This window comes from Formica exsecta, unplaced genomic scaffold, assembly GCF_003651465.1.
Source record: "Formica exsecta isolate Colony F162 unplaced genomic scaffold, ASM365146v1 scaffold170, whole genome shotgun sequence".
NCBI classification, from domain to species: Eukaryota; Metazoa; Arthropoda; class Insecta; order Hymenoptera; family Formicidae; genus Formica; species Formica exsecta.
Window position 1 is genome coordinate 162,915 of NW_021849016.1, and position 24,380 is coordinate 187,294.

The 24,380-nt window shown below is 33.9% G+C and overlaps 4 protein-coding genes across 6 annotated transcripts in view; 2 read left to right on the plus strand and 2 right to left on the minus strand.

Annotated features, from left to right (window-relative positions):
* LOC115233328 (bumetanide-sensitive sodium-(potassium)-chloride cotransporter) overlaps nucleotides 1-12,213 on the plus strand; it is a 14,233-nt gene extending 2,020 nt beyond the window's left edge. The window contains exons 2-19 of the mRNA XM_029803670.1: nucleotides 2,920-3,063; nucleotides 3,592-3,652; nucleotides 5,149-5,413; nucleotides 6,467-6,720; nucleotides 6,842-6,956; nucleotides 7,068-7,393; nucleotides 7,955-8,186; nucleotides 8,306-8,427; nucleotides 8,770-8,969; nucleotides 9,156-9,303; nucleotides 9,385-9,626; nucleotides 9,720-9,931; nucleotides 10,252-10,366; nucleotides 10,747-10,850; nucleotides 10,990-11,104; nucleotides 11,279-11,427; nucleotides 11,499-11,610; nucleotides 11,947-12,213. Coding sequence (XP_029659530.1) covers nucleotides 2,930-3,063; nucleotides 3,592-3,652; nucleotides 5,149-5,413; nucleotides 6,467-6,720; nucleotides 6,842-6,956; nucleotides 7,068-7,393; nucleotides 7,955-8,186; nucleotides 8,306-8,427; nucleotides 8,770-8,969; nucleotides 9,156-9,303; nucleotides 9,385-9,626; nucleotides 9,720-9,931; nucleotides 10,252-10,366; nucleotides 10,747-10,850; nucleotides 10,990-11,104; nucleotides 11,279-11,427; nucleotides 11,499-11,610; nucleotides 11,947-12,082 — 3,042 coding nt within the window. The 5' untranslated portion in view covers nucleotides 2,920-2,929 and the 3' untranslated portion in view covers nucleotides 12,083-12,213. The remainder of the gene's footprint in view (nucleotides 1-2,919; nucleotides 3,064-3,591; nucleotides 3,653-5,148; nucleotides 5,414-6,466; nucleotides 6,721-6,841; nucleotides 6,957-7,067; nucleotides 7,394-7,954; nucleotides 8,187-8,305; nucleotides 8,428-8,769; nucleotides 8,970-9,155; nucleotides 9,304-9,384; nucleotides 9,627-9,719; nucleotides 9,932-10,251; nucleotides 10,367-10,746; nucleotides 10,851-10,989; nucleotides 11,105-11,278; nucleotides 11,428-11,498; nucleotides 11,611-11,946) is intronic.
* Nucleotides 12,214-13,338: 1,125 nt separating this feature from the next.
* LOC115233311 (ATP-dependent (S)-NAD(P)H-hydrate dehydratase) lies at nucleotides 13,339-15,754 on the minus strand. 2 transcript variants are annotated; one of them, XM_029803645.1, is made up of 2 exons: nucleotides 15,667-15,754; nucleotides 13,339-15,151 (listed from the first exon to the last, which is right to left on the minus strand). In XM_029803645.1, coding segments are annotated over exons 1-2 (978 nt in total). In that variant the 5' UTR covers nucleotides 15,669-15,754; the 3' UTR covers nucleotides 13,339-14,175. The 2 variants fall into 2 exon arrangements, with proteins under 2 accessions (XP_029659505.1, XP_029659506.1); XM_029803646.1 differs by having other exon boundaries at nucleotides 15,349-15,678.
* Nucleotides 15,755-18,266: 2,512 nt separating this feature from the next.
* On the minus strand, nucleotides 18,267-22,039 carry LOC115233322 (ubiquitin conjugation factor E4 B-like). Of its 2 annotated transcripts, XM_029803664.1 has the most exons (6): nucleotides 21,549-22,039; nucleotides 20,090-21,474; nucleotides 19,140-19,992; nucleotides 18,760-18,987; nucleotides 18,678-18,710; nucleotides 18,267-18,368 (listed from the first exon to the last, which is right to left on the minus strand). In XM_029803664.1, exons 2-6 carry the CDS (start codon nucleotides 21,049-21,051, stop codon nucleotides 18,357-18,359), a joined length of 2,088 nt encoding a protein of 695 aa, XP_029659524.1. In that variant the 5' UTR covers nucleotides 21,052-21,474; nucleotides 21,549-22,039; the 3' UTR covers nucleotides 18,267-18,356. The 2 variants fall into 2 exon arrangements, with proteins under 2 accessions (XP_029659524.1, XP_029659523.1); XM_029803663.1 differs by having other exon boundaries at nucleotides 18,678-18,987.
* A 172-nt stretch (nucleotides 22,040-22,211) lies between these two features.
* LOC115233319 overlaps nucleotides 22,212-24,380 on the plus strand; it is a 16,992-nt gene continuing 14,823 nt past the window's right edge. Inside the window, exon 1 of the mRNA XM_029803659.1 lies at nucleotides 22,212-22,765. Within this exon, the coding sequence (XP_029659519.1) occupies nucleotides 22,469-22,765 (297 nt within the window). The 5' untranslated portion in view covers nucleotides 22,212-22,468. The remainder of the gene's footprint in view (nucleotides 22,766-24,380) is intronic.

A 24,380-nucleotide genomic window follows, 5' to 3' on the forward strand; every position in this document is an offset into this window, starting at 1 on the left:
TATATATATACATATATATATGATTGGTTTACATTTTACATAAATACTATCAAATTTTTAATGCAATGCATATTATAATAATTATATAAGACACAATTTTATAGATCTGATATTTTCAGAGATAATTATTTTATAAAATGCAAATATAATTTCTTTAAACTTGCATTATAAATTTTTAAATTACAATATATGTAGCTTTTATTTCTTCAAACAAAATTTTATTTTTTCAAATATAGCTAATCAACAATTTGATTTAACAACAAAAAAAGAATGTTGAATAAAGTGTGATGCGAGGCTTTTCTTATGCCATTTGCCGAGAAAAAAAAAGGAAACATAACATAAATATTTTCTGCATCTAAAGAAATTATATTTCAGAAAATTGATTACTGAGAAAATATGTGTCAAAAACAGCACATACACGTGAAAATGCGTTATCGTTCACGGTTTTATTTCACAATAAATTGATCTAATCATGCGAAAAAAGGCTGCAAGACTGACGTATCATTTTGATCGATTATCTGCTCGTCTGTCATGCAAAAGAGATAAATCGATGGCCCCTTCGTCTTGTGTCCTCGAGTCGAGTGATAAGGGGAGAAACTGGGAGGCACGTTTATGTATGGTCACCCTGATGTCATCGTTATCAAGAAGGGTCGATGAGTAAAAAATCAAATCGCGAATATCAAAAGGCGAAAGCGGCTTCGGCGGCGCAGCATCGGGAGCCGAGATTCTCGCGGATTTATTTGTTTTGGCATCGCGCATTGATGCATTTTGCAGACCGGAAGCGACAATAAGTCCGACGCAAATCAACCGTGCTTCGCCGCGGGCGCTCATCATCGATTTCGAATTACGATGCACGTTGACCGTGTTTTCCATTTTATTGAATTATAATTATGTACACTCGCATCAATCATGAAAATCGCACGTGATACAAATTCTACGAAATCTTTTTCAGAATAATTATATTCGTCCCATTATAGAAATTTCTTTTTTCATCATTTTAAGCTTCTTTTCCTTTTATCTCTTTATACAATATGCTTTTATCCTTTTTTCTTGTAAAAAGAACTCGGCAAATTACATATAAATGGTTTAAATCTGCCAAATTTTCTTCTTTCTTTTTAAATGCTACTTAGCTATACAAAGTAAAAGTTTGCTATGATAAAATCGATTTTAATTTTATTAAAATCTATAAAAGAATAATTTTTTTATAAGATAACTTGGATATATACATCATAGAATTTACATAGATAAAAAGAACTGCTACTCAAAAATCATTAAAATTCTCTAAAGTGTGATATCGAACTTTGATAAACTTAGATGTATATAATTCTATTTTTTTGCGAATTATTTTTAAAACAATTATTTTTAAAATGTTTCAATAATCCCGAAAAAAGTGAAATTTTTTCCTGTGAATGATGTATTCTTCTAGATTATTCCATTACATTATTTCACATTTATCGCGTAGACAAGTGCCTGACGTCAACAAACATTCAATGAGGTGCGTCTCGTCGATAGATTCTTTTAGAAACCTCCCTTTATTAAATTACTCGGTCTAGTACTCGACCTCGTAAAAAGTATCGATCGTGTTGCATCGAGAACATGACATACGTGTAATTTATTGTTTGCGTCCTATAATTATCGTAAAATTCTTGGCATTGCATCAAAATTAGAAACATAATCGATCATATTAGTTTTTACTCTCTAAATAATTATTTATTCTCTCATGTATTATCAATTTAAGTTATTGATATTTTTAAATGATAAATACAAATTAATACATTAATTATTCTGTTAGACATCGCTATAACTTTTTCAAATGCGTTAGCACAGAAAATCGCATAGTACGCGCATATATTGCGGATAAATCTTCGAACTCGCAAAATGTTGAAGTTTGGGAATGTAGCCAAATATTTGCTCGAAAATTCGCATGTCGCAAAATACAATCATTTATCATTTATATATTATATCTATTCGAAGAATGTGAGAGAGTAATGGTAGCAGTGTTAATATCCTTTGTGCAGCCATTGCATAAATATATGTCACAGTTTTAAAACAGCGATTTATCAACTTCTTTCTGATAATAACCTATCTTATTTATATAGATTCCGGTAAAACTCAAGTAACGTGTGTTGTATGAAACACGAGTTATTTGACCGATCAATAGTATAAATTAATTAATTAAAATGTAACAGCCATACATATCGCGAGTATCCGATCTCCGTCTGATTGATTGATAGCAAATGTTCTTAATATTTTCTGCGAAGAAGACTCTCCCCCATATATGACCTTAAGGGGATCCCAAAGGGTCTGTTTTACCGATAAAAACTTTATTTTGCAAAATCTTTTTGTTGATTATAACATGAATTAAAGTTTGGTAATTTATCAATTAATAACCCAGACAGCACAAAACGTCCTCAGGATCATCCTGAATTAAAAATATTCATATCGGTAACAGCGGAACTAAAATTATTGATATTAACGATAATTTCGGTCGGTATTATCGATAATTTTAGTTACGCTTGGATGAGGGCGCTAACCCGTCGGAGTTCGGCCGTCACTTTTGGATCCCCTATCTCCGGTTCCAGTTATCGCTTGACAAGACCTTCGGATCGATATTGAATCATATCGCGCTTTGAATGTTGCCCAACATTAATTTCCAGAATTACGCGTCATGCATATAAGCATTATAATTGTACATTAAACAATATACATATATGTATGTGTACATAAAAGCGCGCAAACGAAATAAATTATTTTTATTTAACAGTTTTTTTTTTTTGCAAGCTTTGTTACATTGCAGTTGCATTACAATTGTGTTACCTCCTTAGTCTTAATTTATTCAGCTGTCTGCACAAGAGAATAATAACTCGCATACATAGAACAGCCGGAAAATGAACAAAGCTTGTCAAACGCTCTTTTCAGATACGGCAAAATGGAAAGTCGCTTTCAGAGCAAACCACCGGAAGAGGATATGATTGGACAGTTGCAGCAAAATAATAAGAGATCTACAATGACGTTAAACATGAGCGGACTGTGGGATGTGGTTCCACGATTGGATCATTATAGGTATGAATTTATTAAATTAACATTTATGTTTGTAAACTGATAAAAGAAATAACAGTTTTGAAATTGAACCATTAAATTATGATGATATATATCGAAATTAATAGCTTGAAGAGTAAGCATTTTACTTTTTATAATAATTAAACAATAATTTTGTTTAATATGAGTTTGTTTAATATATTTGTTTATTATGATGTTTATAATTCTATATTTATATATTCTTTAATTATTGCTACACAAATTTAATTAAAGAAAAGAGAGAAACTTTTAATGTTTAATTAATTTTCTCTGGAAAATATCAGTCTATTCGTTTTAGCACGAAAACGTAACAATTTCCAACATTTTATTCATTTAAAACGAAATATTGGGAAACCATCAACTTTTTGCACAACCCTATTCTGGATATCAAGAAATAATTAACATTTACGTTTTTCATACATTTATCGGAAAAGAATTTGTCCAATTCTGAATAAATTGGATTGATGACAATAATTTTAATATATCAAAATATATCAACGATCTTTTTTACAGATTAAGCCGTCGCGCGAAAAGACCGTCTCTGAGCACTCTGCACGAAGGAAATCTCATAAAGGTGAGAGGTCTCACATATATTCAAAATACTTTATCGCGAATATAAAAGTTTTCAATGGAAATATTAATATATTAACTTTTATTTCAAGGTAATTTTAAACTCCTATCATAATATAAGCTACACAACGGTAAGACCTTATCGGTCGAATAGATTTGAATATTTACCAACTTTTTCTGGTTTGAAGAATATATTTAGAATTTTGCTATACATTTAAAACATTCACTTATTTATTGGTCATTATTAATAATAATATGCAATATTATGCACAAATGAATTTTTTATCTTTTAAAAACAGTGTACATCAATATTTATATCGTATCTCGTATATCTACAATCAAATCTTTAAGTAAAATTTTTGTTTTATTAAAGAAGTACCAAAATATATGAAAAATATTAAAGCAAAGTTTTAGTCACAGTTAGGTAAAATTGTTTATAAGAAGCGCGATAGCTTTTAAAAAAGTTTATACGTAGAATATATTATATCTGAACTTTTCGTGGCTAATAAGAAAATCGCTGTATACTCTAATTTCTCTACTCTATTTCGAAGACGATCGAAGTCGTAGAGATAACAAAACCGAGCAAGGCGAAGCAAGTTTATTAAGTTTACACAGCAGTAAACATCCGTCTAGGAGAATAAGAAAATCATATAGATGTAGAGTTCTTATACGCATCTAAGAACTTGAGAGAGAAGAAGCTGCTAATTTTGTATATTATTATAGTTTTTTTTTCAATGAAGGATGGCTCTTATTAAAAGAAGCATGCATCCTCTCTTTCTATATGTTTTTTTACGCAATTATGTCATGACAAAAATTTTCTCACATATTGTCGATATAGATAATAGATAGCCAAATACTACATAATAATTTGATATCAACAGATCTGAAATTTGAAATCTGAGATTTAATCGCCGCATCTGATGGCCATTGAAATATTTCAACGCGACGCCCGAAATTGTTACTGATAATGTTTACACATTGTATAAAGATAAAGAACTTGAAAAAATTAAGAAAAAATTAAAAATTTGATGACATATTTTATTGCATGCTTAAGAGCGGCGATAAAATTAGTGTCATAATCGTAATATAGCTAAAATGTGGAATAAAGTAAAGTAAAATATTATATAATAGAACATTATCTCCCTAACACAAATGTAGATGATTTCGTAACTGCTACGAATAAATAATGGCAAATATAATTTTTTTTAAGATTTTTTTATTTATATCTCGATATCTTCGTATACTATATCTTCTTGAGTGTATTAAGGCATAATAGTCCGAGAGAAAGCTATCTGATTACTTTAAGACACATACAACACACAACCCAAATTATCTCAATTATTTTTCGAAATATTTTTACGTAACATATTTGAATAATGCTGACACGATAAATTGTGTTTAATTTATTAAATACAATTTTATATGTGTAATTTGATCTTTTGTGCAGCTCGGTCGAATTGCACGACGCAGATAGTGTTTCTAAATAAATATCGCTTTCAGGACGCCAATGCCGTCGAGACCGGGCAGGTCGGGAGCGTCGCCGGTCAGCAGGGTCACGTTGGAATAAAATTAGGATGGATCCAAGGCGTCCTCATACCATGCTTGCTGAACATATGGGGCGTAATGCTGTTTCTGCGACTTTCGTGGGTAGTCGCGCAGGCCGGTATTCTGCACAGCCTCGTCATTATCGGAATATCGGCGGTCGTCTGCGTCACTACGACGCTTAGCCTCAGCGCAATTAGCACTAATGGGGAAGTAAAGGGAGGTGTGTTACAGTAATGTATTCTGTAATTCTTTTTTTCAAAGGAGTGGCATTGCGCACATCACGGTTTTACACGGTTCTCGTTTAAGAGAAAACTAGACGGATTAGCTAATAGTCAAAAGTTAATAAATCTAATACATTTCGAGATTCATGAATTTGACATTGTGCAAAACACATTCTTAGCCTTTTAAAATATAAATTTAATATTTAATTTGTTAAAGTAAAGATTAGCCCAGGAGAATTAAAATTTTTATTTTCATGAATTTTTGTGTATAATCACTATAAAATTTACGTAAGACACTATAGAAATTTTCGTACAAACACTATTAAAATATTAATTTAATATAAGAAAATATATTCGATTTTGAGATAAAATTATATTCTACAGGGCAAATTTTTATTTTAACTCATAAATTAATTTTATATTTTAATAGGCTAAGAGTGTTTTGTGCACTTTGCGCGATGTCAAATTCATGAATCTTGAAATTAGATTTATTATTAGATTTATTAACTTTTGACGTAATTGATTCGTTTAATTTTTTCTTAAACATCGTTTCTATTTCAAACTCTCTTTCTAAAAAACGGTCTTAGAATTATTTATCCAAATTAATTGGGAGCCCGTTTTGTCTTTAAAATGGGCAAGATATAATTATATTTTCGTCTATAAATTTTGCTATATTTCTTGTTTGTTGAAAAAATTATATTTAATACGACAGAATATTAACGTAGAAAATAGTTAGGAAAAAAATAGAGATAAAAAATTCCATCTAGAAGAATGACGATTATTTAAACAATTATTTATTTTAAATGCATCTAACAGTCTTAGTAAAATATACTTCTTTAATTAATTTTAAATGTTTTCGACCTTAAAAGTAATTTAATTCGTTGCCTGTGTGAAAGGGTATTATAATAAATTTTCTATATATAAAAATTATATAATATGCGAAATATATAGAGGTTAAATAATGTTTTAAAATATTCTATATTTTTATTAAAAAATTTTTTATATGCGTTGTTTAAAAATGTATTTTAAGAATAAAATCAATTTGCTTACAGGTGGAATATACTTTATTATATCTCGTTCTCTCGGACCGGAGTTTGGTGCATCGGTTGGTATTGTATTCGCATGCGCGAATGCTGTAGCAGCTTCGATGAACACGATCGGTTTTTGTGATTCCTTGAACGATTTACTGAAGACAAACGGCTTAAAGATTATAGATAACAGCGTGAATGACATTAGAATCGTCGGTATAATAGCGCTTATCGTTATGATTCTTATTTGTGCGGTCGGCATGGAATGGGAGTCAAAGGTATTAGATTCTTTTTTATCTCGAAAAATTATATAAAGATATATCGTAAATTTATAAAATTTTATAAAATATTTAATTACGTTTTGGTAAGCAATTTTACATACTTTGCACTTTTGTTTAGGCCCAAAACTTCCTTATAGCTGTCATCTTGGGCGCAATTCTCGATTTTTTGATTGGAACCATCATGGGACCACAAAATAAGGAACAAAAAGCGGAAGGTTTCATAGGCTTTTCATGTAGGTATAAAGCCGAGTATGCATTTGATACAAAGCGATAATAGTAAAATACATATGATGTTATGTAATAAAATGGATTTATCTATAACAAAAAATATATAATATGTTTAGCGAAAGTATTTATGGACAATTTGTGGTCGGACTATCGGTACTCTGAGAACAACAATCATACCTTCTTCTCGGTATTTGCCATTTTCTTCCCATCAGTCACCGGCATTCAAGCGGGTGCCAATATCTCCGGTGATTTGAAGGATCCAGCGAGCAGTATACCGAGTGGAACTCTTCTCGCCCTGTTAATCTCTATGCTTAGTTATGTAACTTTTGTCTTCTTTGCCGGTGCGGCAGCTGCCAGAGATGCAGGTAGTTTAGTGAACAATACTATCGTGGAATGCGTTTCCGGAGAGAAATGCGAATATGGATTGCATAATAGTTACTCGGTAAGATTTTAAGACGATGATATGCAATGAAAATAATAGTGTATCGAAATTATCACAATCTTTCCTTTTAATAGATTTTTAGATAAAAAATTTAACCAGAAAATATACTGCAACTTTCTTTCTCTCTTTTTTTTTCAAATTCAAGACATTGATAATTTTTGTATTAAGAGATTTAAAATCTTTAATCTTAGCTGTATTTTAAAGCTTTGATATTAATTGAAAATGTTTCCGCAAATTAATGCAAAGAATATATAAGATTGTGACACTGAATTCTCTTTAACTAATTAAAGAGTAGTATACTTTTTAATTTTTGCAGAAATATTTAATTTGATTAACAAAATTATTTAATTTTGCAACTGTGAACAAAACAGATTGTAATATGAATATGATGTGAATTGTATATAATGTTCACCGTTTATAAAATTTTTACTTACAAAAGAGAAGAATTATCTTGAAATTTTTACCAGAAGATCGCAAAATGCTACTAACTGTTATAATATAATATTTTATTTCAGTTATTATTCTTTGGCGCTTTAATTTTGTAACGCGTATTTTTTTCAGGTCATGCAATTAATGTCTGTTTGGGGTCCGCTGATTTATGCAGGATGCTTCGCGGCTACCCTGTCGACGGCATTAACGAATTTACTGTCAGTGCCGAGGCTCATTCAAGCTCTAGGTCAAGATCGAATTTATCCTTGGTTATTTTACTTTAGTAAAGGATACGGGAAATCCGGGGAACCCTATCGAGGATACGTTCTCACATTTGCTGTCGCAGCTCTCTTTCTTTTAATCGGTAATGTGTCTATTTCAATGTATAATACATTAAGAAAGCCTAACTGGAACAAATTATCGCGAATTTATATTACCATTAATTTTGTATCCTACAAGCTTTTAATTGATTTTTTCTTTCAGCCAATCTCAACGCAGTTGCACCGCTGATCTCGAACTTCTACTTAGCGTCGTACGCCTTAATCAATTTCTGCACCTTTCACGCAGCGCTGGTCCGTCCACTTGGATGGCGGCCTAGTTTTAAAGTAAGTATGAAATTGATTTAATCAAATAATACAAAAATCCAGGAAAGCGTCTAGACACTTAATTCTAATACCATTAATATTTTGATACTCATTTTGAAACTTCTTTCCTCTTGTATGATGTGCATCTATAAAGAAACTTTCTTTAAAAAAGGAAAATTTTAATTACATCATATTCTATTCAGCACATGAGTATAAAACCTTAATTTTTATATATTATTATTAATTAATATTTGCTAAAATTAAATGAGAGTTTAAAAAGATATTAAAAAATCTTTTATTAGACATCGTTATAATTGTGAATAAAAATATTTTGCGCCTTCTTATTAATCTCTTTTTTTACAGTACTATAATACTTGGTTGTCTCTGCTTGGATTTATTCTTTGCGTGGCGATCATGTTCCTCATCGACTGGGTGACTTCACTCATTACCTTCGTCGTCATCTTTGCACTGTATTTGATAGTGGTTTATCGTAAGCCGGATGTGAATTGGGGCAGCAGCACGCAAGCGCAGACTTATAAAACAGCACTTTCCATCGTTTACAGGTATCATTGAAATAACACATTTTTCGTTTGAGATGGATCAGATTTCTCACATCGCAATGAACTAATAGATTAATCGGATAAGAATTATGAATATTTTTTTTGTCTATTATTGCCGTATTTCTTTTTTTTGTTTGAAAACTTTAAATCGATATACCTTCTATCTAAGAGATTTATAATAATTTCTAGATTGAATTCCATCGACGAGCACGTGAAGAATTACGCTCCTCAGATCCTGGCGCTTACCGGTCCACCTGGTGCGAGACCCGCACTGATGCACCTAGCAAATCTCATTACGAAGAATCATTCCTTGCTAATTTCTGGCGAAGTCTTTCCGGTATATAGTCATAATGCATTTTTACGCTTATTATTTCTATCGTTATTTATATGCTAATAAAATTTTGAAATGTGATTTTAGACACGACTTTCGTATCGGCTACGCTCAGTGCGTTTAAGGAGCGGTTATTCCTGGCTACATCAACAACGTATAAAATCGTTCTATCACGTGGTGGAGGATTTAAGTCTGGAACGAGGCGCCGCTGCGTTGATGCAGGCCACTGGGGTCGGCAAATTAGCCCCCAATGTGGTCCTCATGGGTTACAAGACTCATTGGTCGACATGCAATCACAAAGATCTGCAGGAATATTTCAACGTTCTTCAGTAAGTCGACTGGCATTGCTCATTTTAAAATTATTCCAAAAGATTGCAGGCCCCCTGAGGATGTTCTAAAATATAACGCACGTTCTTTTCTAGCAACGCTTTCGATCACAAGCTGGCTGTAGCAATTTTGAGAGTCGCCGAAGGTCTGGATTGTTCTGCTATCACAAATGCAAATGGTGAACACGATGAACACGGAGTCCTTGCACAGAGCAGTTATGATTTAGCAGGAAACACTCTGATGCACGCCGACAGCGATCTTTCTATGAGCACGCAGATTCCTAGGGTGCAGAGCGTGCCCACAATAGGTAAAAATGAATATTACATTAAAGCGAAAGAAGATTATATCAATTTCTTGCCGTATCTCGACATTTATAATCTATCATTAATAATTACAATCAATAATATAAATGATGCACAAAATTGCATCATTTATATTATTATTCAACACGAATAATCATTATTTTAGCCTGTGAAAATCTATTCAAGTTAATTAAATTGAATAAAAATGTGTCGTGTGTATATCATAAATAAATCATAAAATTGTAATTAAAATGATGCGATCAATTTATGCAATAAAAATATTCTATGATAAGCGCATATTACAGCTTAATATTGTTTTACTCAGGTACTCCATTTGCCGCACATACCGACGTGATACATATGATCAGAGATTCACCAGTACATTGGAACGTTCGAGAAAATTTAAAACAGAAGAAAAAATATGTTGCTGAAAAATTACTGTAAGTATAACAACTATAAAATATATAATATGGTTTTTATCATATTATTATTGATGGAAGTTTTTCTTGTCAAATTTAAGATAAACTATTTTTAATAAAAATTCGATGAAATCGATATTAAAATCCATCAGTTTTGAATTTTTAGCATAAAATATCTTAATAAATCAAGTTTTTAATAATGCCATTTAAAATTAACTAAGAAATAAAACTTATTTTTTTATTTATATTGTTAAAACTTAACTTAAAAAAATATTTTTGCGAATTACATCACCAATCAAAAACTTTTGGTTTTGTAAAAAAAAAAAAAAAATTTTAGCAAAATTATCGAAAGTTAGATCATTTTTTTTTTGCTATTAACAATTGATTATTCATCGTTTTAGCGAAAAACGCAACGGCATGGCTTCTATACCAGAAAATATAACAATTTTCCAGAAGAAACATAAAAAAGGAACGATTGATGTATGGTGGTTGTACGATGACGGAGGTAATTCATAAAAATTTAATTTGAGGAAACGATTATAATATGTGACAATGATTGAATATGTCTATGAAGACAATTGTTCACATACAGAGCGTTAAAATTTCCGATTCATTTGTAAATGACAAAAATTATTATTCGATAGGTCTAACGATTCTTCTGCCGTATATAATTAGTACTCGCTCTAATTGGGAAACCTGCAAGATAAGAATATTTGCTCTTGCCAACCATAAGCAGGATATCGGTGCGCAAGAAAAAGAGTAAGTAAAGAATAAAAACATAAAGAATTCTATAATAAAGTGCACAAACACTTCGACAATTTCTCGAAGAAATAATAATTGAATAAATAATGTGTCACACAAACGAAAGCCTTATTCTAAGACTGTATTTATTTATACTTATTAATTATTACTATTATTAATATTATCGCGTAGAATGGATGAAATAATGTGCAAGGCTCGAATAAAATACAGCAGTTTAAAAATGGTAGATGACATCAGCGTTGAACCGAAACAGGAGACCCTATTTTTCTTCGACAAATTAATATCCGACTTCCGAATGAATGATTCTTCCGACAATTCGGGTGAGTCATCATCATAGTTTTTGTTCTAGTAATTTAACATTCAATGAGTTACTAATTATTATTATTTTCAGAATGTTACGTTACCGATTTTGAGCTTCAGAATTTACGGGATAAGACGTATCGACAATTGCGATTGCGAGAATTATTGTTGGAGAACTCGAATGAGTCCACCTTGGTAATAATGTGAGTATAATAAAATATATTTTATAATAGCTTTATCACATCTCCGCTACAGAATTGCATGTACATATTTGTATGTAATAACTCTTTTGTGATTTCATAAATTTTATTTCATTAATATGAAAATAATATTTAAAAAACTATTGAACTATAGAATTGTGCTTGTAAATCTACAATTTCTTGAAGTTGTATTTGTCAGATATTTTAGATAATATTCTCTTATAAATGGATTGCTTATAAAATAATTCGCGTATGCCATTTGCAGCTATTGCATTATTTTACATTATTTCTTTTATATGGCTGTTGATAATTTTGCAAAAATATCTTTGTGATTGATAGGTCCTTACCGATGCCAAGGAAGGGTGCAGTTTCGGCACCATTATACATGGCCTGGTTGGAAACGCTCACGAGAGATATGCCACCGACAATTTTAATCCGCGGGAATCATACATCCGTATTAACGTTCTACTCGTAGTCTATCGATTGTAATCTAGATATAATTAACTAATGTGATTTGCGTCAAACTGATGACGCGCCACGAGAAATTTGTCTCCATTGTAAAGATCTCTTTCTAACGCGGAGAGGCGCACAGTACATATATATATATATATACATTCGGAATATTTATTGCCAAAAGATTGTGTAGATACGCCAATACCTTAACATGTCTTTGTTTTTATACTTATACTTAAAGTCAACCTTATGATATTTCATTCTGTCGATTTGTAAGTTAGAATTAAGAGGTTCTCTCGTTATACAGGTATCCGACAAGTAAGTGACCAAACGAAAGGTGGAGGTAGATTGGGTCAAACTGTGTCGAAAAGTCCTGAACCATTTTTTTTTTTTTATAGCGGTTAATAGAGGAATTTTAGCCGGGCGCACGTTGGTGAGCCGCGCGCCGTGAAGTATGCGTCGCCGCATACTACCAGGCGCGCGGCTCACCGACATGCGCCCGGCTAAAGGTCGGCGCTAATTGATCAGATTTTACTCAATAATAACTCCTTTATTAAGCGTTATATAAAAAAATGTTGGAATTTTAGCCGGGCGCACGTTGGTGAGCCGCGCGCCGTGAAGTATGCGTCGCCGCATACTACCAGGCGCGCGGCTCACCGACATGCGCCCGGCTAAAGGTCGGCGCTAATTGATCAGATTTTACTCAATAATAACTCCTTTATTAAGCATTATAAAAAAAAAAAATGGTTCAGGACTTTTCGATTCAGTTGGACCCAATCTACCTCCACCTTTCGTTTGGTCACTTACTTGTCGGACACCCTGTATATATAAGCGTAGTATAGCAAAATAACTCTAGTACCTGTAGAACAATATCCCTCGCTTGTTCCACTGTTTCGCTTTTTCATTACTTAGCTAATCGACGTGTAGTTCGTCACTATAATTAATTAAATATATTATTATAGCAACTGAACAAAATGTGAATGAAAATTTTCAGATAAGAACATGTTTGAAACCGTAACTTAAAATACATAAACACCATAGTGATGATCAATCGAAGATTAAAAAATTCTAATGTTATCTTTTTTTTTTCAAGGAAATTTTTGTCGAATATCCGAAATAAAAATCATCTTGCATATAGCATTTTGTCATGTTAGAAAATACTATTGCATGCAAATTTTGAAGTGAATTAAGTTCACAATTACTTTTTACTGCGATCATATTGAATTATGATGGCCAAGCGAGAAATTATTAGTAAAATATACCGAAAACTTTCTTTTCAGAATTCGTGTAAAGATTTGTCTCTAATTATTTATTTGTAATTACTTTGCTGTTACAAATGTCTTATGTGTAAATATAAAATTCCCCAACTTAATTATTTATATCATATATAGTAAAAAGACAAAAATGTATATTTATAATAATACGTATGTAATAAGAATTTTAAGTATATATTGTATAATTAAAACAATGCAACTTTAAACAGATACATTAAAACATATTTATTCACCGATTTATGCATTGTTTTTACAATAACTTTATTTTATTGTTATATGATATGGATCTTATATGTATATAGATCTTTTTTTCAGGAAACATCTATTAATTATTATTCGTAATCGATTCTGTAATCACGATCCAATGTAATCAGAAAATAACGTAAAAATATTTCGTCAAAAAAAAAAGATTATTTGATAATATTAATAAACAGTTATTTTATAAAAATATTTATTTATATGAGCCTTTAAAAAGTACCAAAACCATATAAAAATACATATAATATATTAATATATATATATGTAAAAGCATTTCTCTAAAGCCAGTATTTTAAATGCATATTTTCCAATTCGTATAATATATTAATCAAAGTTTTTTTATAATTTATATATAATGTTGCAAAAATGTATATACTTCAGGAATCAGTACTTCGAGTTCGACCTCTTCCATTAAATGAATAAGTTCTAGAATCCACAATATAGTAACAATAACAATCATTGATATCATATTTACATACATACACAATTATCCTTTTGTTTTATTTAATATAAGAGTAATAAACATTATCCAACAAAAATAGCATTATGTACAAACAATTAAAAGAGAAGATTATAATATAATTTACTTGTTGCAATGAGTCTCAAAGATCTTGTTAAAAATTGGCTGTATTTGTTCTAGCATATCTGACGTCAACATTCCTCTTTGTCGTAATTTGAAGGATGATGCATTGCATTCTCGGACTAATCTCGATGCAGCATAACATGCTACAATCGAAGGCGACAAAGCGCATTCACTGGTTCCTGCAGAAATAGCCCACCACCAGAAGACAGTCAAAGAACCAGCCAAGAGGTCTCCCTGTCCACCGCATCTTCTTCCAGAACCAGCCAATCCACATGACACAGTCTCTGTACCCTTATGACCATCCACGATCACATCTTTTGCTCCCTTATGCATAATTATTACATTCTTTCCAAGAGCCTCCGCAACATGCTTAACATCGGAAATTTTGACTAGAGGAGTAGGCGGAATAGACCTGTCAAGTACTGCTTTAACCAAACGACTAAATTCCATCGCATTTGGTGTCAGAATAACTCCTGGATAATCCTTTATGATTTCTGGCTTCTGACAAACCAAGAACAATCCATCTGCATCAATAACAAGTGGTTTTCTCATTTCGCGACAGATTGATATTAATTCAACAATCATTTTGAATATCTTTTCATCTCTGCCAAGTCCAGGTCCAATCAGGATAACATGTAGCCGATCAAGCCAAGGTTTTATATGCTTTATCGCATCGTATTGATCCAATACTGGATGAACTATCGGCTCTGGACTAAATGATTTAATAGGAATGCTGGCATCCTTCGCACAGAATATGTGAACAAGATCAGCGCCAGTTCTCAATGCACTCATAGCTGCAAAGTATGGTGCTCCTGTATATTCGGTACTCCCACCAAAAATTCCAATTCTGCCATCTTGACCTTTGTACTTGGTGTTGATCAGATTCGGTATTACTTTTCTTATTCCCTTTAACATACGCTCATCCATAGAAGATGATGTAGACATTGTCGACATTAATACAAATTTGAGATATCTCCTGTGGATAAAATTATAAATAGTAAATACCATCTTTCAAATTTGAAAAAAAAATATCTCATAAAGCATACAAATGTGGATTATGCAAAACTTAAACCATCTCTTCTTACACAAAGATAATATTAAATTTTTATAAATTCTCCAAGCTACAAATAATGCAATAATTAATGTTATTTTCAAATCTTTCTTTATCATTACCTGCTCTACTAACTGACAAAACTATCTGTGCGTTAATATTTCTTTACACAATACATATGCGCATAGAAGAGCATGAAAAAGGTCGAACATGAGAAGCATAAATATTGCAAGAGAAATTTATTACTCTTGTAAATTGTAATAGTTTCACAACAAATCTTGTATCAATAATGAGTTACAATGAATTACTAGTTTTGTTACAAAAAAAGTGGTTATACATAACATTACTATTATAATATACAAATGTGCAAACAAAAACAATTGTTTATAGAATTGATATATTTTTGTCCAACGAATCAACCAATTGACATATCGATTTACATTGTCAAAAAACTGACGGCCAGACGCAAGAGAGATGCTACGCCACTGTAATTATAAAATTCGAGACTAAAGTCCGGTTTACAATGAGCTCTGTTACATGGCACCCTAAGGGGAAGTTTCCACTGAGCGCGTCACGCGCGCGTCATGCGTCGCGTTACGAGGTAGCCAATCAGAACGTCTGTTTTATTGCATCATCTCCGACGCGACCTTCTTGCCTTAGAACATATATAAATGGCTCGCCAGTGATATAGTTAGCAATGTAGAAAAAAGTAACTTTAAAAACTTTGATAATAACATAATTTCATACACACATACTATACACACTCTGTTTCAATCGTAGGTCTCCGATATTTAATACACTGTTTTAATGTCTATAGGCGTCATATACTGTTTTACAGAAAACAGGTGTAATCAGAAATAGATTTTATTTGTACTATATTTTAATTTAAAGATTATGTTTCTGTTAACGTTTATATTGCAACCAATAACCTGGCGAACTAGTACATTTTGCGCATGCGTTGATTTGCCGCGACGCGTTCAGTGTGAATAACAAAAAACGCCATGTCTTGAACTGCCGTCTCGTCGCGTCGTGACCTTAGAACATATATAAATTGAAGGGGAATGCCTTTATTTCCCGATAGAAAAACATGTCGGAAGGAAGTAAGAAAGAAAATCATAGTTGCCTCTCTCTTGTGAGTTACTCTGCTCAAAAGTGCGCATGCACGGCCATGTGTGTGAACATAAAAGTATGTATACTACAGATACGATGCTTGTTGTGTAGTTACTCCCAAGAGAGAGGCAACTATGATTTTCTTTCTTACTTCCTTCCGACATGTTTTTCTATCGGGAAATAAAGGCATTCCCCTTCAATTTATATATGTTCTAAGGTCATGACGCGACGCGTGACGCGCTCAGTGGGAACTAGCCCTAAGAGCCAATTTCATCAAGTCCGGTTAGATGAACCGAGCTCTGTAAAGTTAGCAGGACCACTTTAACTTTTTAATAATTAAAATTATCTAATCGTTTGGTGATGATTGGTAGCCTAATTAAAACGTTTGGTGGTCAATCGTTTTTTTTTTTTTAATTAAATAATTAAAATATTGGTGTAAAGTTAGCCGGACATTTTTAATTTTTAGTCTAATCGATTTAATCAAGGCTTATTTAATGCAGAATCGTTAGGTGGTCACAAATCCTTTATTTACAACGTTTGGTGGTCCATAATTTATCCAAAAAGTAAAAAAAAACCATGTGCGGTTAGATAGTGGGGATGGCTAACTGGAAGCTGTAAAGTTAGCCGAACAAATATATTATTTACCAACCAATTTTGTTCAAATTGGTCTTAACTGAAAGACAATCGTTTGGTGGTGATTGGTAGTCTAATTACAACGTTTAGTAGTTAATTATTAGGCTACTACGATTATAAAACCATGTGCGCTGACCCTGCACCTGCGCGTGCCTTCGTCGTCTATCCAGTGAAAACAGCCTAGTCAAAATGATATCAATATGATATCAAAACTGTCGTTTGTCGTCATTGCGTCAAGGAAAAACTATTGTGCACAATATTTGTAGCATTGAAGTCATTTATTGAAAGTGCTGAAATTCAAAATATCTGAATATTGTAAATTGCAGGTTATATAGCTTCTATTGTTTTTATAATGTAACAATACATCTTAATTCTTTCATATGTAGAATCGTCATGAGCGGATCCTGAGAAGGCGAGCTGAGATGGAGCGTAAACGTAGATTGAGATTGCAATTGCATGAAACACAATATGAAAGATCAAGTGAATCATCTGACGCATCTCATCCCTGCCGAAAATGGTCGATTAAAACCGATTAAAACATAATCCGTTTTAATCGGTTTTAATCGGTTCAAAGAAAAGTTAATGAGTCGCATAATTCTGATACCTAAAATATTTTATTATCGTTTTTCATTACTTGTATTTTGTTTGGAGAGTTACTGATGTTAGATTTGTTTGTATACTTTTAATTATTCTTGACAGAGTTAAGCAGCGTAGTGAGAGCCTCATGATTTGTTATACGTACAACATCTAATTTTTATCACAAGACTTATGAATTTTTGTTACATATGGCTGATATTTTCCCAATGTGGAAATAGTATCTCAAAATATTTATTATTTCATTTCATCAATTGAACTTTTTGACCAATTCGTAACACAATTCACTTATATGGTAAATCGTTGGACAGGGTTCTTATTCCTACCGCAGCATCTTTATTCCCATGTCGCCACCGTCAACTCAGAGTTTCACGGCGACTACTCAGGAGCCTTAAGATATAAAATAACTCAAAAAGTACTCAATGAAAAAATACTTTATTATAGTGTTTTGAAAAACTTTCGAGATAAGCTACAAGAATATGCAATAAAAAATGGGGGTCTTTATTAAAAAATTTTAAGTTGACCTTCAATTGACCCTCAAGGTCAAGTTCAAGGTCACCAAAAGGTAGTCCTTCATGACCCCTACAACTTTTGTTCGGGTCATTTTCCGTGAAAGTGCGTACTTCTGGAGATCATAGGGGGTCCCATTCTTTTCGAATACCCTGCATATTAGCATTTATGCTTATCTTTTTCTTCCTTTTTCTTTCCTTCCCTATATTTTTATTTTTATGTGTATAATTCTTGTCACCTTAGTACTATTTCTTTTGTTGTTTCCATATTGATATTCTTTCTTTCAAGTCGGGCACTGCAATTTCAAAAATAAATATTAATTTGAGATATATTTCTACATGGATACAAAATAACAATAGTTTATATATAATACATATTTTAAAATCGGCATAAGATATTAAAAAAATTTCAATACGATAGACTTTAAAGGACAGTCAAAAACTATAATATCTATGACATATCAAATATTTTTCTAATATATTTATGTATATGAAAATGCGTTGTTATGAAATGTTATGAAATGTTACATGTTATGTAATATTTAGACTAAAAGAAATTTAACTTTATCAAAAAAGAGAAAAATATGTACAATACATGTACTTACTTGGCATGAGCATATCTTCGCTAAGCGGCTGCCGATTGAAAGGATCCGTGGCACTGTTGAGTAAATGTCTAATGATAATTGCTTTGTCCATAACAATACCAGACGGTAGCTTGATTGGATCCTCCATAAGAATGTTCATTAATGGATCCCGAAATTCCTCAGGAGCGTCGCCACGCGCGCGATTGTCTGTCGCGATTACCGTCGCACGCTCAGCAAGAGTTACGAACCTCTCAATTTCCATCGTAGTTTTGATGGCAGATCTCTCTAGTCTACTCGCAGCGTCAGTGAATAACTCGTTACAAAACGAATGCTGCAAAAATAAATTTAATATATATATATACATATTGTTTCCCATTTTGAAACTGCGGATGCAATCTACATTTATTACACACACACACACACACACACACACACATATATATGTGTAATATATGTATATGATATATTATAAAAGATACTCACTTCATCACTCGCTAAAGCAGCCGCAAAATTATCACAGTCAAGATGTAAATATATATCAATCAATTGACAGAATAACAGATTCGGTTCCCATCCGTATTTTCCCAGTTTTTCCACTGTCAAATTTGCAGGCTTAGATCCGCACAACTGTTGCAAATTGAAATTCAACATGGCACACAATCGTCCGACTAATTCCGGTCGTAGAAACGGTTCCTTAATGTTGACTGTTAAATCATGAAACATGGCAACTATTTCCTTGGCTAATTTAAGAGAAAATCTGGCTTGTTCCTCGTTCTCCGCCAGCTGTCTCGTTCTCGATTGTTGTTGCTCCTGCAAAATAGCATTCCACGCGATAGTGTCGGACATAAGTTCCTCCATCTCGAGTATGTACGTCAGATATTCCAGAGCCTCCTCGAGCAGGAAAATGGTGTCGTTAATCAGTATGTTGATAAACTTAACAAAGTGCTTGCCGTTATTACTCTCATTGACGATAGACGGTCGATGCATCGGGCTATGCCACAACGAATTTAAGATTATACTTATGTGATAACATAATTCAAACTTATCCTCAAATTCGGAACTAATGTTAATGGTTTCAATGTCGATATAAAACTTCATGAGATACGACGCCAAAAATGTCTTGGATATAGGGTGTGCCATGAATTTATGGTCAAAAGTTTCTGTTCCCTGTGTACAAACTCCTACCTGAACCTTATATAACTTAAATATATTATAAAGAACCTCGATAATTTTTGCGATTAGATGCGGATTTCGTATACAATGTGGCGTACACACGATGTCGAGTAACAAAATGATAAGCGGCGATTTATCCGCATTAAACCGTATTGGGCAGAATCTGCAAATAAAACAATGATTATAATTACTAATAAGCTCCAAAGAATTATGTAGGATTATGTATAATTATGAGACTTGATAATTTAGTAAAAACTTACTCGAATGTAAATAACAAGAATTCCACTATGTCTTCCACGTACCATTCCGGTAATGCGGTGAATTTGCACGTAACTTCTTGAAACAACGGAAGTTCGGGAAGAGAACTACCCGGAGCAGTCTGCGTTAGAAGACTCAACAAAAATTCGGCGACCGATTTATAAAAGTGTGAGCATCTGCTAAAAAAGGTGGATTCTATCAGATTTGCCTCCGCACATGATTTGGATATAACCAGCCGCTTCAACTGTTGCTTCCATTGTTTGATCAAGTCTCTATTGTACTCCACTAAAGGACCATCTTTCCATTGGGGTTCTGTGGTTTGCAATTCGTCGAGCATTTCTTGTAAATCCTCTGAGGCACACAATTTTCTCCGATAGTTTTGCAACGCCGGTAACAGCGCGATGTGATGACAATGCAGCGTGAGGAACCAACATTGTGTCGGAAACTTCGGTTTCGTCCACTTGTGTGTGCTCTCCAAATGTTTCTGCCATTCCACAACCTCTTGCGAAGTGAATTTCAGTCTTGTGTCGTTCTTTATCTCGATGAAACTGGAAGGATGAAATGGATATAGCGGGTCTACAGTATCCAGCTTGATGTTCGCAGAGAGCATTTGCAAAATCGATAATAGATTCAACATAAATCCATCTCCGGCCAAGGAGGGATTGTCCTCCGTCTGTATTTGCATGCGTTTCTTGTTGTGACGCAGCAACGCCGCCAAGTACGCAAGAGTGGCATCGCGGCAGCTACTATTCGCGAATATCGCATCAAACATCTTGTGCAACGACATTCTGATATTCTCCAACCTTTCCTGCAATATGAGATACGCCGTGTTCATGGTAAGAGAAACATTTTCGCTGAAGAGTTCCTCCGCCAGTTTCGGTTGCACTTCGGCACATATCAATACGGAGAGAAACTGTCCAAAGAATGAGATTCTCGTGAGTTCTATTTCGGCTGCTGATGTCATAACATCAGGCAAGAATTGAATTTGATTCGTTATCAAATGGCAAATCGGATGTATATTGCCGTTTGATCCACAGCGAATATCTATCAATTAACTTAGCACCTCGATCGCTTTTCTATTTTCGCCATTCTTCAGCGTCTCGCTGAACAAGCTCGCCTTCTGCAGCGCGAGATATAGCTTTTGTAAGACTGGAGTGAAAATTTTATTGAATGTGTCCTGATTGGTGTATATAGTAGCCACGAACTCGCGAAGATAGCCCCGAGGTAAGTTCTGCAATAATATCAGGTTGCCAAAATGAGTGATACACATAGGTATGACAGCAGCTTGGCAAATGCCGATTAACCCTTGTAGAACAAGGCTGGAATACTGAACACATTGCGCTTTTAAAATTGTCAGTACATTGGAAAGAGGAGGTACACTGGATTGCTATAAAATATATAAAAAAGAATTAGTTTAATAAAATCTTGTCTAATTTTGAAGATGTATGTGTGTGTGCGTACCTTTCCATAATTTTTTTCTTCAATTGCAACTCTTGAATAACAATCTAATAAATAAATAAGACTTTTCGGTTCTGATAAGATGTTGTTTTCGACTAATAGAATCAGCGAGAATCGATAAGGTGAAGGAGCCATCAAAGGAACTTCCCTTCTCGAAAACATGCATAAAACCTCCATCAATGCCTGACGGATAATATCGCTAAAATCTAGCTGTCTCTGTGTTTGTATGTACGCTGCCATTTGCGGCAGAAATATGCTTCCCTTTATAGGTCTTGTCCATGATATGCACAAGACACGTGATATGACAACATTTGTAAAATCGATTTGCTCTTTCTCCTGGTGCTTCAAAGCATCGAGCAATGCTTTCGATCGATCACTTTGTTTCTCTGTAAGTTTCTTGCACTTCGCCCGCGATTGCAAGTCACTGCAGTGTTTTTCATGTATCATTGCATTTTGCTCTGCCATCTGCAAATTCTTTGTCTTCTTCTCCAATCTAGAGAACATACGTTAAATAAAAATGTTAGTCATACTCACATTTTAAGTACTTCAACATTCTTGTATTAATATCTGTTATTTTTTAATACATAGCATAGGCTCTATAGTATTGAAATCCGAACGTTACTACTGCAGTGCACTTATTTTCATTAAACAACGGTACCAAGCGTTTGATATTGAGCTCGAGCGTGACGCGTTCCGTGTCCGCATCGTCGAGCAGCTTCCGTTTGTTAGAGAGTACGGCCTCGATGTTGGACATTTCCCGAGTGAAAGTTTCCTGGGTGGTTTGCACCTCCCGCTTCAACCGCGAGTTCTCTAATTCGAGATAACGCATCGTTTCGATGTAAGATGCCAGACGATCGTTGAGATTGAGTGGGTTGCCTGGCCATCGATCGACGATCGGCGTCAACGTGCTCGGCGGCGATTGGATGCTGCTCCACAACGACGAGGCGGCGGTTGTCGTGGAGGACGCAGCAGTTATCGCAAAAGACGGGACGGTTGTCGCGGAGGACGGGATGGTTGTTGCGGAGGACAAGACGGTTGTCGCGGAGGACGGGACGGTTGTCGCGGAGGACGGGATGGTTGTCGCGGAGGACGAGACGGTTGTCGCGGAGGACGGAACGGTTGTTGCGGAGGACGCGACAGTTGTTGCGGAGGACGGGACGGTTGTCGCGGAGGACGCGGCGGCAGCCGTATTCTTTCTAGGCATCGTTGTCGTCGTTGAGGTTAGTGGGTGTTTTATCGATCGCAGCCACAGACCGTCGTCACCAGGGTTGGCCACGTATTATACATAACGTATTATACATGGGTTTCATACATGGATGAAACCATAAACATAGTATATCTAGACCGAGTGTTGAGAAGTGAGGGCCAAGGTGCACGTAGAAAAGGACATAACTCTGTTCCGTGCCTCTTGCGTTCTCTCTCACTCGCATGTAGCATAGCGAAAGAGTACGCTATGCTACGTGCGAGCGAGAGAGAACGCAAGGGGCACGAAACAGAGTATGTCCTTTTCTACGTGCATCTTTACCCCCACTCCTTAAATAAAAGCAAACGCTCGGTCACCGACGAGATATCACTAAAGACCGGTGGTCTTATGGGATTTAGTGTGACTGAAAAAAAAAACTCGCTACGCGTTATTTTAGTTAATCCAGTTATTGTTTTATTATCAAAAATGTATAGATCTTTCATATAACTGTCTCAAGAACAACATCAACATTTTATCGTAAATTTACTGTTTTATTATCGACAATGCAAAGATTTACTTACCTACAGTACCGCGTGGCGAGTTTTTTTCCAGTAATATGCTAAATCCTATAAGACCATCAGCTCGGTCTAGATATACTATGTCTATGGATGAAACTATGTATAATACGTCCATAGCATGAAGTAAGAGAGAAGGAGATCGAACTTGATAGCGCGCGGGTAGAAAAAATGGCCCTGATTCGTGACCCCTAATTGAGAGGGAGTCCGCTGAAGGGAATAGTTTCTCATGGATGGACGCCATATTTAAAGCTAACCTAAAGCAGTGTCGTGATCAGCTGTACATGTTGCATCGCTGTCTTAGAACATATATAAATGGAAGGGGAATGCCTTTGTTTCCCGATAGAAAAACATGTCGAAAGGAAGTAAGAAAGAAATTGTAGTTGCCTCTCTCTTGTGAGTTACTTTGCTCAAAAAAGAGAGGCAACTACGATTTCTTTCTCACTTCCTTCCGACACTTTTTTAGCCTGCTATTCCCCTTCCATTTATATATGTTCTAAGATCGCTGTACATGTTTGTTGCTCCGATTTGCGATTATAAAGCCAAATAAACTGAGAGCATTAAAAAAGAGTTTCTTTTATTGTGTGCATTGTTATAACGTATTTTGACAGCGGGAGATGGAAAATATCCTCGTCGAAAGCAATAAAACAGAAAGGTAAGTAATAGAAGTAAACAAGTAAACTTTTGATTAAGTAAAAGTGAATAATGCATAGTATTTTTTCAGTATAATGGAAGAAAACTCAAAGAATATAGAGCATGAGACAGATGAATTAAAATTCAAATATTTGCAAAGAAATTTGAATTTAGTCGAACGGCCTTCTTCGAATTGGGGATTTTCAAGAGGAAACGATACATTTTTTGGTTTTATGAAGGCAGAAAGTGATTTCAGTGTCAGAAAAAGAGTTGCTGTGTTCCCAAATTTACATATTAATATTTATATTGATGACAAGATTATGCCCTTTTCAAAATATATAAAAGTAACAACCCAGCAAACACAGAATATAACTGCTATATAACATGGGAATAACATGTAATGTAACGGTTGTTATACCTAATTTATATTGGGATTATATAACT